Here is a 20,353-nt window from a genome sequence, read left to right as displayed (position 1 = left end):
TGCTTAACCCACCTGCTAATGCACAATTTCAATGCTTGGAATATCAAAACTTCAGTCTTTTGCTTTGTGCCTCACGCAAGTGAACTAGAAAACATCAGAAGTGTGCCAAGCTGTACACAAGAGTCCAAGCCAACTGAAACAATGAAAAAAAACATAAATATTTTAAAAAGGGATGTGATCCTCATACACCACCCCACACATGTTTATACGGGCTCGTGTAGGCCTATATGGCCGTATAGGGTACGGATGACTGACAAGGGGACAAAAAAACCCAGCTTTTTGCAGCCTATACGACCGTATAGACCTACACGAGGCGTATAGGCGTTAAATGACTCGTATTGCTCCCTGACAAACCATAAAACCTATACGGTCGTATAGGGCTATATGACCGTATAGACATTTTAAGAAAAATTCAGATTGCCTTTTGATCACTATTAATCGTTGCCGGAAAACGACTATACGATCCTATACGACCCGTATAGACAAATTTTCAGTGGTGCTATACAACGCATGAAAGGGTCGAATAAAAGAACGTTTAAAATTGCAAAAAAATATGATGCAAGTCAGATAATATATCAAAAAAAAATCAAAAAAAATGTCTATACGACCGTATAGACCTATACGACCCGTATAGGCCTATAGGACTCGTATAGGGCAATACGAGGCACTATAAACGATGGCCGACAACATCATACACAAACTGACACGATTCATGTGCTATACGACCGTATAGGAAAAAAATGGTGTGTGAGGATCATAGGTGGTGTGGGAGGATCCTAAGCCTTTAAAAAACAGTAGTTTTTTATACAAAATGTGTTAGCAAATAATGTGTTAAATACCAGAAAAAGTGTGACAGAAGCAAAAAGACCCTCTTGAAGAAGAGGTCCATGACCACCAAATTCTTCTTCGTCAACCTTGAGTATGATTGCATAATAACCATAGATGATACCAGAAGAAATAAACAGAAATCTGAAACCAAATTAAACAGTTAATGATGTAAATAAATAACGATGCAATCAAGCTATCTGAGTTTAACTTACGTGACAAGCCAGATACCCCCAACCAAAGGAATTGCGCCCCATAGTAACCCGCATACAAGGGCCACTATTTGTCTAATCCAGTGAAGTACATCTCCTAATTGGTCCTGCACTCAAACAAACAAGATTCTCATTAACTCAAAATCTATTATCATAATAGAATATAACAAAAAAGTAACCAACTTTGCGACATCACATAATCTGATCATCCACCGTATGCTACAAAAAAATTATCTCGGTTGATTCGCTCTAGAAAGTTTATATAAAATGCTTGATGAAATGGTGGAGCAAGTAGGAGATGAAAATAGTAGCTAGACAAGATTACATGTTAAAATAGTAACCAGACAAGATTACATGTAAAAATATTAATTAGACAAGATTAATTGTAAAAATACCAATTAGTAAAAATTACATTAAAAATACTAATTAGACAAGATTACATGTAAAAATACTAATTAGACAAGATTACATGTTAAATATACTTATTACATGTATTAAGATTTTAACTTCTTAATAGCGACTTTGTGGTCCACATTTGGAGCCTCTGCTCCGATTTTGCAAAAATTTGCCATTCGGATTCTTAGTCTTACGTGTAGTGCTAACTGCTAAGGGTTGCAAGCGAAACTCAAGTGTTTTCCAACATGTAAGTTGTGAATTAAAATATTATTCTAATAATGTTAGTTTTTACATCATTAATTAGTAAAAAATAATAAGTCTTGATAGCTTCATACAAAGAAAAGAAACCGACAGGCACAAAATTTATTAAATGGCATGATGCATGTCAAATATAATCATGCATTCAAACAACGGCATCAAAGACTGGGTGCCACAGATCACATACTTTTTGCAAGAAATTAATGAAAGTAATAACCAATAAGTGGTTGATACTTGACAGGTCAGATGGATGATGAAAATGGCACACAAGAATGAAAGATATTGCAGACTTTTGTTTGATTCTGATGAGTTAACACAAGAAGCTTCTAGGCTTGTTTTATTTAAAAAAGCAAGAACCACACCAAAGCAACAAGGTTTAAAATCGAGTCACAAAGTGCCTATATAAATATTTTATATATATATCTCGCAGGTTTTAGCATATCCTACCCAAATTTAGCTATAAATAAGCTTTATATGTTATATAATATATACATTTTCTAAATGCACAACATTAACTCGCCATGTACGAGAGGCACAAACTCAGGCCCCTTTTTTGTGATAGCATCAAGCTTCTATTGGAGAAATTGGATCGAACAGTAGCAATTAAACATCAGATACTAAGCAACAATTATTCGACTCTTTTATGATAAACCAGAAAACAGAAAACAGAAAACCACACAATAAACCTATTTATGCTAGACAAGACTTCTGTCTTGACTCAAAATTCCTACTTTGAAGTAACAAAGTAATAAACAAAAACTCTTTTAACAGTTATCTCTAACTCAAATTACAATGACCCTACAAATATAACCAAACAACTAAGAATTATCTTCCAATTTGTGGCTTTATCTTCAACCCATATAAACTATAGTACTAATCCCTTCAGCTTCTAGGCGATTTGAACCTACTTATGCTAGTAGAGCGGGCATATACAATGCGTCAATCTAAAGCGAAAGCGTGTTGCTAATACCACCAAACCTAGTCCTATAGCATATACATAGACTTGTCTCGTTTGTGTTGTACTAGTTATGGTATGTCATGACATATATATATAGAGAGAGAGAAATAATAGAATACAATAATTGCTTAACGTATATTAGGTACAAGAATACCTATATTCATGAAATCGATCCATGAAATCATATCTCAAGATCCCGAAATCGTCAATACATATCCAATTAATCATTGGTTCACCGAAATAAACAGTTTTGGATCGTTAATCGATCAATTTTTTACTTTTCTTCACGAAAACCATTTTGAGCGTTTTAGTATTTTGACTGAGCGTTTTAGTTTTTTTATTTTTTTTTTGCCTTTGAGCGTGATTCGCGTACCTATTGTACGGTAAGCAATTATTGTACAGTAACCTCACCCTCTATATATATATATATGCTGTAGTTGTTAAATGTATTAATGTGTATGAAAAATATGAAATTTAGAAGTGGTTTTGGAAAAACAAGTGTGCCTCGAATACTTCAAACTGCAACTGAACAATGGCATCAATTCCCTTACAATCTTAAAGTGAGTAAAGTACCAGATTAACCTTTTAAGCTTACTATGCATTGCAGTGAGACACTAATAATAACTACACTTAACATCATTCTACTAGATCCATAATTTGGTAAACCAAATCAAAGGTAATTAGTAAATCTAAGATATTTCCACTTAACATCTACACAACAAACAATTGAATTTGATTATAAACAATGCAACGAATATAGTTATAATATAAATAAAAGATGGAATTGAATTGAATAAAGAGACAGACCTTGTCCCAGGAAGCTTCTGGATCAAGCAATTTAGCGAATTTGGAAGAAGGAGATGATAAGTGGCCTCCGTTGAGGTTTAACTTTGCTGATTTCTTCTCGTTCATGCTTCAACAATTGTTAGATCGAGATAATAATAATAATATTATTATTGGTTACTGGAAGGCAATAATCGTCAACAGAGATCAGATTAGATTAGGGTTTAATTGGATGAAACAGCAAAGCAAAGCAGTTAGACAGACTGTTGCTTCTTCTTGTTGGTGGTGATATTAGATTAGAAATAATGATGATCCATCTGATTACTTTAAAATATTTGTTGGAGAAAATAATATAATCTCTCTTTTTATAATTTTAGATAAAAGATATAATACAAATAATCCTTAACGTATTTCACGTATAAAAATACTTATATTCACGAAATTGAATCTTGAAATCACATCACAAGATCTCGTAATCATCAATACATACGCAATTAATCATTGATTCACTGAAAAAAAAAACAGATTTTGGATCGTTAATCGATCAATTTTTTTACTTTTCTTCATGAAACCCGTTTTGAGCGTATTATGATTTTCTTGAGCGTTTTTTGTATTTTGGCTTTGAGCGTTTTTGTATTTTTGGCTTTGAGTGTAACTCACGTACATTTTTGTACATTAAGAATTAGTGCACGTTAACCTAACTCTATAATTTTATACACCTATAAAAAAAAATGGTGTCTCACTTAAGGTTGTTCTCTACCCTCTTTGACTTGTGATTTGAGACCGGTTATGCGTTAAAAATAATATATACGTAAAAAAACTACATTAAAAATAAAATAAATCATTACAAAATATTTAAAAATATAACGACTGAAAACAAAACCTAAACCTAAACCTAAATAGACCCTAGTAACACCCTGGGGGGGGGGGGGGTAATATATTTACTCACTCAAAACAACAAAAAGAATTTAATTGCACAAATTAATACACACTTTGGGTTTGAAGTATTTTGAGATGTATTGGGTTCAAGTCCCACGGACAATTAATGATTTAAAAAATATGTTGTTCAGTTATAAGAAAATTCGAGTGAAAGACGGTATCATAACTTACTCCACATTTCTGTTAACCATCTTTTGTATATGTAACTACTCTAGATTGAAAACGACTACAAACACAAAATAATTTAGAACCTAGTCCTGTTAACTTAATTATCTAAAGTGAACACAATTGTCATAGTTGTATATCTGAAGTAAACACAAGTGTCATAGTTGCTCATTTGAAACCCATGAGTGATGGTATACACATTAGATCTCTTGTACCATTGCATGGGTGACTATTTGAGACCACATGATGATTTATTCAATAAGCATAGCTTGTCTTCATAACCCTCAACCTCACATCCTTATAGCTAGCTAGTTCATGTAAATTCAACGTTCCCAAATCCCATATAATAATGTTGGTTTTACTACAAGATATGTAGGCCAGCTAGTTGACAAGTTAATGCATCTAAGAGTATCTCGTTATAATCATTAATCAACCTATGCTCCTTGTGTAAACCCCTTAACCACGAGCTTAGCTTTAAACCTTGGACCACCAACCCTTGAATACTCTCATTTACCAACATTTGATCTTGTGGTTTATCTACTAGAAGCCAATTCCCATTATAGGGAACCAATTTCATCTTTCAATATATTTATCCACTTATACTTGTCAACTAATTAAGCAACAACAAGGATTTGTCAATTACTTTCAAGGCTTCAAAATGGACCTCCCAATTTGTATGATTCATTTGTTGTCAATACGTACGTCATATAACTAATATGTATTTCTTTTAATTTGTTGTTTTGCCATTATAAAATACCACGCTTAACATGAACTGTATATAGCCATCAAACTGGACGGAGTGCTCTTTGAGAGCTTCATTCGAGAAGCAATTTGGATCGGGATCACGAAAGGGGGAGGGAGGGGCGGTGTTCCCGCTCTCCCGATTCCCTTTTTCCCAATTCTTCATCTCTTTACATTTTCTTCTCTCAATCGGGGTGTGTACACCGAACCTCTTGAATTTTTTTTGGTACATATTTGTTGACGTGGCCTATCATCCCGATAATTCATCCCATAGGCACTCCCTCCACCCTTCATTAACTAGTGATGGATCCATAGTATTTTAAGGCATGTAAATGAACCGAACGAATACAAACATGGCATGTTCGTGGTTATTCAATTGACTTTAATCGGAAAATCAGTCGAATATGAACAAGGTTTACGTGTTTTTGTTTGTTCACTAAGAAAATAAATGTTTTCGTGTTCGTTCGTTAATGGTGCAAACGAACGGTTCACAAACGCAATCGAACATAACCACACCTAAATGAATATAAAGGGATGTAAAGAAACAAGCATATATGAAAATAAATCATCGAACATAAATGAATAACAAATGGTACTAACTATTCGTGAGTTTCACAACATCAGTATACTGGATTGGGCGTATAAGGTTATGGGGTAATTATTTAATTAATACACATGTAGGACTATTTAAAGGGTAAGACCCAACTCTTTTATCTGATACCTTACTCGGATCCTTTATCCTTTTAGGAAGAAACGTGGACCTGAGACCATACCCTCAAAACAGTAAAAGGGTAGTGTATAATTAAGGGTTTCAAGGGTTCAACCCTTTACTCTTTAAGACAGTAATCACATCTCATTTTCTGCATTACTAGTTGCATATCTCATATATGACTTTAATATATGAATCTTAAAACGATTATACTTTCATTTAATAACCTAGTAAAGTCTAACTTTGAAAGTTTATCAACATTTTGAACTGATGCAAATAATATTCACATTCACAAATTACATGTGAACAATTCAGTGATTCTCATATATATGTTTCCAATTAGTAGTATGAACCTTTATTTTTTTTTTCCTTAGTAATTGAGAAATTTCGGATGAATCATATATGAAATACAAATCTCTCATAAATTTCAAATTAATCGCGAATATGATGTATATCTATTTAGAAACTTGTAAACGGGTCAAGGGTTTGAAAAAGGGTCGGACCCTCGAAACCATTTTACCCTTTAAGGTGAAATTTAAATACCCTTAACCCGACTCATATTATATATTCGGGTCTAGTTAAGGGTTTTATGAGTCAGGTAATCGGGTTTCAATGGTCCGACCCATATCTTAGCCACCCCTAAACACATGAATAAATGGTAGGACACCAAAAAAGTTTAAATACTCATATATAAAAGAATTAACATATAAACAAATGTAAATCAACGTTCATGAACATCATTCCCAAAACAATATATAAACACTTTGGTTAGCAATCAAAATTCGAAACAAACTCTGAAAGCATTTTGATTAGGAGCTGTCGAGTGTCAACTATATATATTCATATTCAAAAGGATACTCCTTTTTTTAATACCGACTCAATTATTATTTAATAAAATTCAACTACGGGTAAATTGTATACATTAAATGTCTTCCTTGACCAACTTACTATAATATTTCTTGTTGTTGCTTATATTTTAATTGTATTGATTAATAATAATAATATTAAAGGTTAAGTTCAACCTCTAAATATGTTATATTATACTTTTTTCTGAGCGACCAAGTGTCGACACCTAGTAACACTATTTTTAAGTTATACATTTGTTTACTAAGGAACGTGCATCCTCAGCCATTTGAGAAGACAAATCACTTTATACAAATTTTAATACTATAGGCTGGACTGCTAGAAGCTTTTTACTATGTTAAATTATTTATGAATTTATAATTTAAAAGATAAAATAGACGTGTTTAAAACATTAGTAAATGAGAAAATATAAGCATGAATGTTAAATTCAACCTTGAAATATGTCATTTTCTTTTTTTCTTCACACCTTATTTACATTTGTTTAAGGTGAAGGCTGAATCGGGCAAAGTTGTTAAACACGAGAAAGCTTGTTTAGATAATCAACATGTCTTTCTACCATTTGCCTTTGATACATTTGGTTTTCTGGCTCCAGAGGCTGTGAAATTTTTGAGTAGGGTTCAGCGCGTCGTACACGGAACCTCTTCAGCTTCTAGGTCCCAAAGCTTCGTTTTTAGCAGGATTGGCTTTGCTGTTCAAAAGGGGGTTGCGGCGCAGCTTGTTGCCCGTTTGCCTGCCACTTTATTGTAATCGTTTTATAGTAAATTATATAAAACTATATCAATACCTTATTATAAAGTTTAATATTCAACGGATAATCGGTTTAAAAATATTGAAAGCGTTTCGGGTGGACCATAGTTGATAAATCGTCGTTCTAACCTAGTAAACCCCTTAGCCATAGACGATAAACTAGACTCGAAATTGGGACAAGAGAAGTGCTAAAATGGACCGGCTCGAACCTTTGACACCTAATCCCACAACTATTTGACGTAAAGCCACTTATAAGCTAAAATCCTCTAATTGCGAGGCTGAATGTATTTTAAATAGTATTTTTGTCTTGAAATTATTTGTGGTGTGTTTTTCTATTTTTATTATTTACTTTCACATATACATTAGCCTTAACAATCAATCATTAGTCAGAAGCGGCTAACTTTCTAAAATATAAGTTGATATAACTTGAGATGCATATCTAAGCAATCCAAAGTTTTTAGTGTTTTAACGGTTTCAGTACCAATATATGTTGATTCTTATTCTCCAGACTCCAATCATAACTTCCTAAGCTCCCAATCTTTTGAACCTTTGATTGGAATTAATTGGTACAATCAAACAACCAACAATGTTGGTCGACATTTGACAAACATCGTCCCCCCCCCCCCCCCACCTTCTCGTTTGAAGCCTTGAAAATAAGTAATTGACAAATCCTTGTTTAGATGTTCACTACATGACGTAGTAGCATAGTAATGTGTGTTTGAAAATTTATTTTTCATTAATATTAACCCCAACTATATTAATGTGGGATTGCATTCCTTTTAACATGTGAATTATGATTGTATGCTCGAATCTATAAGTCCATGATCTATTGAATTAGTGGTATAGTATTCTCTCAAAAATGTAAGTTTAGTTCAAAACCTTGCTTACAAGGCCCCGACTTTAGATTCCGTTTTAGAGCCTGAAAACGATTATGGCATTATGCTGCCTTGATGTTAAATTCTAGAAAAATTATTATTATTATTTAATGGTTTTAAAAGTTACACAGTTGATATAAATATAGACTAAATCGAGTAATAATATCACGATGATTTATATAATTTGAGTAAATATTTAACTATGAGTTAACAAATTAAAAAAAAAGGAAAAAAAAGAAGATAAAAAAGAATTGTTTTTTTCCGAACAATCTAGTGACTGTATAATTTTATTATTTTTGGGCCACTAGAATATTCAAATTAACCGTCAGCTTCATGAATTTGTACGTGTTCAACAAGTTTCGTGTTCAACAAGTTAAGCAGTAAATTAAATTTAAATTCGAAACGACATCGTTATCAAACAGCGTGGTGTCGTTATTGTTGAGGATGGTCATCCATCTATAATTTTATCCCCATGATATGTAAAGATAAGGTTTACTATTTTGCGAAAACTAACTGTCTATTTTTAGTAATTTTTAATTAATATTAAAACTAGTTATTTACTTCAAGATTTTCTATTCATATAGAGACGAAATATAAAATGGAAAGAATTTATTTTATTTATAGGAAATACAGAAAGAACTTAAAAAGTTTTACATAATGTATCAAAACATCAAAACTTTTTATAACAATGAATTAAATTTATAAGTTTGTTGCATCGTCAAATGAAAGTTAAAATGTGTAGCCACTTATCTTTTATATACATGTTTTAATCCTTATCACGGTCGTCTTATTTTTTAAAGCTCAAAATGCATATTGAAATTTTAACTCTTTTAATAAGATTTTTTTTTATTATATGATTTCTATGCTATCTATGTGCGTGTATAATTTTCGACTACATATTTTATCATCAAACAATCTCAAAATCAAAATGGCATACCCATATATTATTTACTACATTTTTAGAAAACTTGTTTTATTTCACTCCCCTTGAGCCTCCTATTTTTTTACTAGTTACTATCTTGTCACATGTATGATATTTTTATACAATAAAATCATTGGATAGATATATCTGTACACTTAATCGAAACATGACCTCCTTTACATTAAGTCCACATAAAAACTCGTGGACAATTATAAAGTTGACATTCTCAATCTACCCATGAGTGATAATATGATATTTTAGTAACCTTTAGAGCATATTGTCACAAACTTTTCTTTATAAGCTCATCAAAACTTAATTCTATTAAGCCAGCTTTATATTGATCCTCACAAGACACAACTATTCAAGTTAACAAAAAGGAATATAGGATTACATGAAGTGATGAAACATTACCACTATTTATTTTCTTTAGAAAAAATTACAGAGTTTTACAACTACATGTCGATGTAATTTGTTTTAAGTAACCTTTTATTTATAAATGAAACTACTAGAGCTAACCAATTTCATTAAAAATACTATGTGAACCAAACTCTGCCTAAGCGATGGTGAAGATTAGGGATAAGCAAAATCAGTACCGATTTGGTACCGTAAGTACATAACAGGTACCAAAGTTTTAACTTTTGGGATCGCTACGGTACCGGTATTTCCCGATTTTTTACCTTCGGTACTGGTACCATCCCGGTATCGTACATGTACGAACCGAATATTTTGGTACCGGTACCAAGAATTTGCGATTTTCAGGATCGGTATTTTCGGTACCCGGTACGGTACGGTACCGTGCTCATCCTTAATGAAGATCCTACAAAAGTTAATTATGAATAGAAAACATTTTATTTTTATTTTTATTATATCCTTAAGAGAATTATATATCTACAAATTAACCAGATAATTTATAATTGTAATATTAATAATAACAATAACAATAACAATAATTATGTTTAATTTGTACAAAATTCATCATTCTGTTACCTTTATCAAGAATGTTTATTAAACATGCATGGATCACTTCTTCTGTTTTTCCCATTTTACTAATAAAATAATACAACTGCATGAAAAATCTATCATTTAGTATCGAAGATATCATGATAAACTATTGTATAATTGTGATTTTACCATATATTAATGTTTTTCATTAAGCTTTGATCGGTATTTTAAACGTTAAATGTATTTTTTTTTCTTACTGCTTATTGTTTTTTTTCTCAAAAATCAATTTTAAAAAGTAGGATTTTAGGTTTTTAAAAAACTGTTTTCTATACTTATAAAAAACTAAAATAAAAATGATTTTTTGTAATAGCCAAAAACCTTCTAACTTATTACATTAAAAAAAAAGCAATAAAATATTTTCAAACTCAATCACTAACATGCTTTAAAAAGAAAATAGACTTAATAATCAAATAAATAAATTTATATAATAACAATTGTGGGAGGTTTGTGCTTTGGTGGTTTGTACAACTTGGAGCAAGATATGTACATCATATTCTTGGTTTGTTATTGGACCAACCATCCCACTTTCTTTTTCTATTTTTTGTAATTTTGACGTGAATGCTACATGTCAGTTTTTATGTTAGTGATGCAACCTTTCAGGCTTTGTAACCGATGAAAGAAAACCTATTTGCTTCGCCGTCTCAGAAGCAACATTGACTTCTCTCTCTTTGTTTCTTCCACCGATAGATCATTGTCATATCCTATTGTTGGCAGTGTGGTGATGGCGGTGTTCGGCAACGGCGGTGGGTGCCGGAACGGAAAACGACTCCACCTTCATGGAGTGGTGGTGTCTGTTGTCGTTTGCTTCTCAAAACATTTTTCAACCTACTGTGGTCGCTGGCTATACAACTGTCTTTGGTGGCAGTAGACGATAATTGTGACTCGGTTTGGTGAACAAGACTATGACGATCACTTATCTGAGCCTATTTGTGATTCTATTTCTTAATAACCTTTAATTGTTGTTGGGTTTCCTTTGGTTTGATTTACTCACCACTGTTCGAACAGGTCAATTATAATTTGTATTTGTCAGATCATTTTGTAGTTCCATAATGTTAAATTTGAAAAATCTTTTTCAGTAATTGAATGTTCCATGCACTTGCTTCACGTGGAGACTGCATATCTATAGTTAAAAGTTCATCAAATTTATTGGATGCATTAGAATCGGGCACATGTGATCAAGTATATGATGTGACTGTTTGGGGAGCATCTTTTTTCAACACCTAAAATGCCCCCAGGATCAAAACATGGCAAGTACTATCCACATAGGGATGAGATTGGGATGTTACTGGTCCCGAAAATCTCGATCCCGAAATGTGAAAATACTTAGTACCGGTTCATGCAAAATTTGGGAAAGACCGATACCCTACAAAAAACTCAAAACTTGGTATAGATTTGATACCAAATCGGTACCCATACCCGTACCGAACACGCTGATCCCTATATCCACATTTGTAATGTAGTAATTATAGTTTTTAAAATCATATTGCTAATTTGATCATCACTATTTAAGATGCTTCAGTTTATCAACAATTTTTAATTGCTTTTGATATTTATAATCTTGGTAAAATGTGGTATTATGTAAGTTTGGGCATTTTTTTACTTAAAATGTATTATTTTTTTCCATGACATTCTTTTGATATTGATATGGTTTAATGCTTATGGATGGTAATGGGTAGTTGTTATGTTTAAATCAGGTTATCAATTCAAGTAGGGTGCGATCATATTAATGCAATCCTTCAAATGTACTATTTTTATTCCACAATTTATGTCTTCCTTCCACATGGTTACAGTCTTCCGTATGTTTTAATAATAAATTAATAATAATAAAACCATTCTTAAACTATGACTCTTTCAAATATATTTTGCTCCTTTAGAAGAAGCAAATATCATACCATGCTATAATTTTTTTGTCAACCTTACATTTGCAATAGATGCACTTGGGTCTAGATTATGAGTTATGATTCATGATGTTTCTGATGAAGTTTGGAGATGATTTTACAGATAAAAAAGTTGTTGTAAAATCGAGTTTGAGCTTTTTATCTATTTTTTCATGGCTGATAGATGGTTGTGTATTCTAAAAAGTTGAAGCGTGGATTAACTTTTGATTCTATCAATTTCAAATAGTTCAACTTAATAACCTAAAAATTTAAACACGGACTGGAAACAATGATAAGACAAGGGAAACAAACGACCGAACACTTCCAACTGAAAACCAAACTTTTTATTTTGATGTTTAGATGAAAAGGTTTATTCACGGCTCTTTGTAAAAATCACTGAGTAGGACTAAAAAATCCAATCATGCTACCGTCTTAGGGCTAAACAATATGCAAGTTATTGTTTTAGTCATATCCTTTGTAAAAAATCCAATGACCTCCATAAAATTACTAAAACATTGACCTCTATAAATAAAATTATGCTTCGTGAGCTGTTAGTGTTCCTATCTTTTGGTTCAGAGGAATATTTTCGACACACTTTACACTAATGTAACAGCTAACAAATGATACAGGCACACGTAACATCCACCCGGCTGCAACGCAACGGGTGTGAATTCTAGTTATTATATAATAGTTAGTGATAATGTACCCATATATTGGAAAGTGATTCTTATTCAACCCCTTTTGTGCGATATTAAAACTTTTAAAATCCTTTAATTATTACGTGTGCACATTCAAAAACCTTTAATCTATAAACCTTTACATAAATTATTCTCAACTAATTCATTCAATCATATAAATCCAGTTTATAAATAAAAAACTAAAAAAGTTGATAATTGTTTTTAGCACAGGACCATGAAATACTACTCAACTAGCCCCGGACCTTGAAGGGCACATGGAAACCGATTAACTAAAACGAACCCGCTTTGAAATCTAAGAAAAAAACCATAGGCTCGGAACTGTTTTGATTCAAGCAGCAGGTTCCAACACTGGTGAAGTTTCAATGATGCCCGGGTCACCCCGGCCCTCCTTTATTTTTGCGCAGTAGTGTATATTTACCCGTTTTCGACCGAAAATTTTTATACGTAGTGTAAGTTAGCCTTTTTCGGTCAAAAATTTGAGTCCCTCCCTCGTGAAATTTTATATACATTTTGAGCTCGTCCCTCTAGATAACTCGGTCCAAACTTTGCTACTGGGTTCCAGACCAGATCAGACTAGAAAATTCGATAACCTGTCTACATATTATCATTTCCCTTGATAATAATAATAATAATAATAACAATAATAACTAATTAATTAATAATAATAACAAAAAAAGACACAGATATTTTGAATATTCCAACACAAAACTCCAACCCATAAATAGCGAAGACCCGCTTAAATCCATTCCATTGGTAACTGAATGACTTGACTGTCACACACACTAACATTAACTGTGTGTGTTCACACTCGCCACCACCACCACCACCACCTGTCACCGCCTAGTCTCCCGGCAGCCGGAGTCCACCCCGGTCCCACGTCACTTCCTCACACCTTCCTATGCGTCCTCCTTTTATAAATACTCACATCCCACATAATAATTCACTTTCTTTCTGTTCTTCCTTTTTTACCCTTTTTCTCCGCCGCACACCCTACGCTAACGCCACCGGCCGGAGGTAAATTACCGTCACTTCATTTATTCAACAATTATACGTACTTTTGTTTTTTGATTGTTACATCCTGTTTATCTATTTGATTTAATTTTGGTTATGAAGATTTTGACTTATTCTTCGCGATTTAGGGTTTTCTGTTTGCAGTTTTGATGAGATTACTTATTGGATGTTGCAATATTAGGTCTATGCTTGTTGATTTTGTTTGATTGTGTTATGAGTTTAACATGTTAGGGCTTTGTAGGTGTGTGATGTATACAAACCCTAGATCTATTAAGTTTTCTTCTCTAAATTATTAATTGATTTTTTTTTTAAAAATTATCTCAATATATAAATAAAAGGATCTAATTACAATAGAGAGGTGGATAAGCGGGCAACAAGCTGCGCCGCCACTCCACTTTGAATGGCAAACCCGATCCTATTGAAAACAAAGTTATAGTTCTTTGGCGTCGACAAGTTACTGTGCACGACCCATTGAACTATTAATTGATTTTTTTTGTATGTAAATATGCATAGCTAGATTGAGCCTGTTAGAACTTATAAGCTTGTTCTTTGTTCATGACATGATTTTTGATTTATTTGTTTTTGTAGGTTTTAGTGGAAATCATTTTATAGGAACCGTGCCTTTGATGCTTGTTGAAGCTCAATTTTGATGTTCTTATCTGTTGGATCTACTTGATTTTGTTAGGTTATTATATGTATTTAACATTTTAGGGCTTTCTAGGTGTGTGATGCATGCAAACCCTGTATCTATTAGGTTTTGCTTTTTTATTATTTATTTTTTGAGCTATTAGTTGATATGTATAGTTAAGGTCTGTTAGAACTGAGAAGCTTGTTCTTTGCTCATTACATGATTTTTGTTTTATTGTTTTGCATGTTTTAGTGGAAATCATTTTCTAGGTTGTTGAAGCTCAGTTTGATGCTCTTACCTATTGGATGCTACAATATCTGGTTTATCCTTGTTGGTTTTGTTATGCTGTTGTATGTATTTAACATTTTAGGGCTTTCTAGGCGTGTGATGCATGCAAACCCTATATCTATTATGTTTTGCTTTTTTATTATTTATCCTTTGAGCTATTAGTTGATATGTATAGTTAAATTGAGTCTGTTAGAACTGAGAAGTTTGTTCTTTGCTCATGGCATGATTTTTATATAAACTTTTTGTAGGGTTTAGTGGAAATATTTTCTAGGTTGTGTGAAGAATTGTGCTTTTGATGATTGTTGAAGCTCAATTTTTATGCTCTTATCTATTGGAGGTTACAATATCTGGTTTATCCTTTTTAGGTTACTGTATGCATTTAACATTTTAGGGCTTTCTAGGTGTGTGATGCATGCAAAATTGCAAACCTTAGATCTGTTAGGTTTTTCTCATTATATTTTATTATCTGAGAAATTAATTGATATGCATAGTTAAATTGAGCTTCTAGAAGCTTGTTATTTGCAAAATAACATGATTCTTACTTTAAATATTTGTAGGTCTTAGTGGAAATCAATTTCTAGCTTGTATGAAGAATTGGTGCTTTTCATGCTTTGATTAAATTATTTGGGAGATTAAAGGATATTATATGTTCATGGAGCCGCATCAAAATGAGTTCTTTGATCGAATCGATGGTTTCACACCTTATGATGAGGACATCTTACCAATATTTGATCAAAATCAAGGCCTTACAAATGGATACAGGTTTAAAGATAATACTCCAGATCTCAGCTTCTTAGATCTTCCTCATCCTGCACTTTATCCTAACCCTAGCCCCAACCCTGATTATGGTTTTGGTTCTAGCTCTGGTTCTGGTTCTTTAAGTGTGTCGCCTGATATCCCTTCACAAGAGGACTCACCTGACGATTTCAATGATTGTGTTTTTAACTACATAGACCAGATTCTTGTGGAAGAGAATGTAGAAGGCATACAAAGCTTGTTTTGTGACCCTTTGGAGTTACAAGCAACTGAAAGATCATTGTATGAAGCCCTTGGTCAGGAGTACCCCTCTCAACCATTTCCTCTATTGGACCCAAGCCCAAAACTTGAAAACTCTGAAGATAACCTTTTTGCTAGCTCTGGTGAGTATAGTACAAACAGCAGCACAAGTAATAGCAACTCAACTCACCCTGATTGGCCTGTTAGTTATCCTTTTGAGTCCTTTTCACCCGTCACACAAGCCAGTGCTGTTGAGCCCGGCTTGTTATGGTCATTTGACTCGACCGTAGCCCAAAACATATTCACCGACAGTGAGTCCATCAAGCAATTCAATAAAGGGATGGAGGAAGCTAGTAAGTTTCTACCTTCTACTAAACCTCTAATTATTGATTTAGATCAATATGACTTGCCACAAGATTCCCAAAATGCCCCTCCAGGGGTTACAGTCAAAGTCGAGAAATATAGTCCTACAAACGGGCCTAAACCATCAAACAGGCTTTCATCAAACGTGCCTAAACCATCAAACAGGCTTCCATCAAACGGGCTTAAGGGAAGAAAGCATTATCAGTTAGAGGATAACGGTTATGAAGAAGAAAGAAGTAGCAAACAATCTGCTATTTATGTAGAAGAAGAAGATTTATCTGAAATGTTTGACCGAGTTCTTCTCGGTCCACACGCTAACGACAAGTTTGTATCTTGTTGTGATCACCCACCACCCATTCAGTTAGACATAAACTCACACCAAAATGGGACCCTTGGTGTTAATAATAATCGAAATTGTAGAAAACATACGGGTAAAACGGTTGACCTTAGTACTTTGTTAGTCAACTGTGCACAAGCGGTTGCTGCTGGTGACCAAAGAACCGCAATCGAACAATTAAACCAGATAAAACAGCACGCGTCTAGTTCAGGTGATGCTTCACAAAGGTTAGCCCATGTTTTCACAACGGGTATCGAGGCCCGCTTAGCTGGCACGGGCTCTCAACTCTACGCTGCTAAATGTGCGATACGTATCTCGGCTGCTGAAAAACTACAAGCGTATCAAGTTTATCTTTCAGCTTGCCCGTTTAAAAAAATCGGCATGTCGTTTGCCAACAAAACGATATTTGATTTAGGGTTAGCTTCGTCGAGCCCGACTATTCATATAATTGATTTTGGTATCGCGTATGGGTTTTAATGGCCCATTCTCATTAAGCATCTTTCAACTCTACCTAATGGGCCACCTAAGTTAAGAATAACCGGTATCGAGTACCCACAACTCGGCTTCCGCCCATCTGAACGGTTAGACGAAACGGGCCGACGTTTAACGAGTTATTGTGAACGGTTCAACGTTCCGTTTGAGTACAACTCAATACCAAGTCAAAATTGGGAGAGTCAAAAGAGAGTCAAAATCGAAGACTTAAAGCTTCAACGAAACGAGTTTTTAGCGGTCAACAGTTTGCTCCGTTTCCACAACTTGCTCGACGAAACTGTTTGTGAAGAAAGCCCACGAGATAAAGTTCTAAAATTGATTCGTGATATGAGGCCCGATATTTTCGTTCATACGGTCGTTAACGGGGCTTACAGTGCTCCCTTTTTTGTGACCCGTTTTCGCGAGACGCTTTTTCACTACTCGGCTTTGTTTGACATGTTTGACGCGACTATAGAACGTGAGAACGAGCATAGATTGAATTTTGAGAAGGAATTTTTTGGGCGTGAAGCGATGAATGTGATCGCATGTGAAGGTCCTGAACGGGTTGAGAGGCCCGAATCTTATAAGCAATGGCAAGTGAGGACATCACGGGCCGGGTTTAAGTTCCGACCGTTGTATAAGGAGCTTGTTTCAATGTTGAGATGTAAACGTGCCGGTTATCATAAAGATTTCGTGTTTGATGAAGATGGGAAGTGGATATTACAAGGATGGAAAGAAGGATATTGTATGCTAGTTCGTGTTGGGTACCGGCTTAGAAGTTGAAGTGGTTATGTTTTGTTATTGTGTTTATGTTGGTATTTTAATATGTTAGTTTCTTTAAAATTGAGATCAGATGTATAAATTATGTAGTCACTGGTTCTTTTGATGATCTAGTTAAAGTTTGTGTCTGTGTGCTAAGTTTTGACTGCTTGTTGGTCATTTTGAAGACGAGAAACGAGAATACTTTTTCCGGTTAACTTGGATGTCTTGGGGTGATTGGTAAAAACGCGTTGTGTTGTGTTGTGTTGGGCCCCTGACATCTTGCTGCCGTTTTTCGTGAAAGTTGTCATTCGAGAAAAAGAAGTCAAAAGTTGTTTCACGTGGGTGCTCTATGTTAGGGTGTGGGTTTCAAAAGGTGATTTGACTCTGCTCTTATAATTATAAGATTTGACTTGTTTATACTTTACTTGGATCTGTTTTTATGCTATTAGCTATTCTGTTGATTCTTTTTCAAACGGGAACCACCGATTTACAAATTTTATTAACCACAGAATTTAGTGAGCGGCGCCAAATCTTTCTATGGATTGCTTTTTTCGCCTCTTTCGCCGTCAAAGTGTCTATGGTACCAGTTCATATTTGGTTACCTGAAGCTCATGTAGAGGCACCTACGGCAGGATCCGTCATCTTGGCGGGAATTCTTTTAAAATTGGGAACCTACGGCTTTTTAAGATTTTCAATACCCATTTTTCCTGAAGCGACACTTTGTTTCACTCCTTTCATTTATACTTTAAGCGTGATTGCTATAATATATACTTCCTTGACCACTTTAAGACAGATCGATCTTAAGAAGATCATTGCTTACTCCTCAGTAGCTCATATGAATCTGGTGACTATTGGTATGTTTAGTCTGAACATACAGGGAATTGGAGGTAGCATTCTACTAATGTTAAGTCATGGACTGGTTTCTTTAGCCCTTTTTCTTTGTGTTGGTGTTCTATATGACCAACATAAGACTCGACTTGTTAGATATTACGGAGGTTTAGTGAGCGCCATGCCGAATTTCTCTACCATTTTCTTCTTTTTCACTTTGGCCAATAAGAGTTTACCTGGTACTAGCAGCTTTATCGGGGAATTTCTCAACTTAGTAGGAGCTTGTTGATGTCAAAATTTTAGAAAAAGATATTGTCAAAGTTCTGTACTAAACACATGTGAATTGATAATTATGACATATTAGTGAATAGTGACGGTTCTCCAAAAAATCTTACCGTTTCATCAGAGGTTTCCTTGGTAATCTATTGTTTATACTAAAGATGAATCTCAGATAAGATACTCGCTCAGCCTTTTTGAGCGTTATACTAAAGGGATGTGAATTGATAATTATGACATATTAGTGAATAGTGACGGTTCTCCAAAAAATCTTACTGTTTCATCAGATGTTTCCTTGGTAATCTATTGTTTATACTAAAGATGAATCTCAGATAAGATGCTCGCTCAGCCTTTTTGAGCGTTATACTAAAGGGGTGTAAGTGGGCTAACCAAAGCCCATGCTTGATTAGGCTCGAATTCGGCTCACTCTGACTTACAAGAGGTTGTGTTTGAGCTTGATTTGTTTCGAGCTTCGTTTTTAAGGTTCGAACTCGGTCCGTTTATTATTCTTCATTAATATCCATACATTTTTTTATAGTTCTATATCATTTTAATATAAATCATTTTGTTACTTTATTGATATTTTAAATATAATATGTTTGATACATTAAATAAAACCTATTAAAATGATAGGCCCGCGAAAAAAGCTCGAGCCTTATAAGTCAAGCTCATATCCGGGCTTGTTTATTAGACAGGTTTATTTTAAGACTCAAGCTCGCTTAATCTTACTTGGATTCGAATTTTTAACAAGGTGACTTGACTCATTTATCCCTAGTAGGTAGGGAAAGTATTTTTAACAAGGTGACTTGACTCATTTATCGAATTTTTAACACCCCCCCCCCCCCCCCCCACATTTGTGGGGGTGATAGTGGTGGTGGGGGGGCAACTATTCATCGCCTGCTTCACTCTTAATTTTATTATTTTTACAATATGTTGTGTGATATATATGTGTGTGTGTGTGTGTGTGTGTGTGTGTGTGATGGGCTATAACACCATTACACCCCTAAAACTAAAACACACATTTTGATGACTGGGCGTCACATGACGCAAAACGCCCCATTTTATAGCCTCTCTACTACACATAACCTAAACGTCCTTGGTTGCATATTTATCCGGATTAAAAATGCAGTTGAATATTCATCAAACTCAAAAAATTTAATTGCATATTCCAACTTAATTAAAACATATGTAAATTTACACATTTTGATATATTTTATTAAAAATAGTTTATATAATGGCTATTATTGCACCCATACTTTACTAAAACTTTTACAATGACATTTACATATTTAACTAAATTTTTGGTGTGTTTTTACTCACTTCTTGTGTTTCTTCTAATAAGATAATTTTTTGTGTGTAGCTTATTAGTTTCATTTTCGTTTTTACTAACATATCTTTTTTCGAGCGTCTTTTCATTATTTT

The 20,353-nt window shown here is 33.8% G+C and overlaps 1 protein-coding gene and 1 pseudogene across 2 annotated transcripts; one reads left to right on the top strand and one right to left on the bottom strand.

Annotated features, from left to right (window-relative positions):
- Positions 1–6: 6 nt before the first annotated feature.
- LOC143563886 (uncharacterized) lies at positions 7–3,599 on the bottom strand. The gene is made up of 4 exons (XM_077051326.1): positions 3,457–3,599; positions 1,041–1,144; positions 840–969; positions 7–133 (listed from the first exon to the last, which is right to left on the bottom strand). Exons 1-4 carry the CDS (start codon positions 3,559–3,561, stop codon positions 95–97), a joined length of 378 nt encoding a protein of 125 aa, XP_076907441.1. The 5' UTR covers positions 3,562–3,599; the 3' UTR covers positions 7–94.
- Positions 3,600–13,711: 10,112 nt separating this feature from the next.
- Positions 13,712–18,034, top strand: LOC143563893 (scarecrow-like protein 33 pseudogene; annotated as a pseudogene). The gene is made up of 2 exons (XR_013140744.1): positions 13,712–13,985; positions 15,456–18,034. The product of XR_013140744.1 is annotated as a scarecrow-like protein 33 pseudogene (transcript).
- The last annotated feature ends 2,319 nt before the right edge of the window (positions 18,035–20,353 follow it).

Source organism: Bidens hawaiensis, unplaced genomic scaffold, assembly GCF_021521415.1.
Source record: "Bidens hawaiensis isolate Kalapana, Puna unplaced genomic scaffold, B.hawaiensis_p1.1 tig00021582_1, whole genome shotgun sequence".
Classification (NCBI taxonomy): Eukaryota; Viridiplantae; Streptophyta; class Magnoliopsida; order Asterales; family Asteraceae; genus Bidens; species Bidens hawaiensis.
The sequence above is the reverse complement of the archived record's forward strand: the minus strand, read 5'-3'. Positions and strand labels throughout refer to the sequence as shown.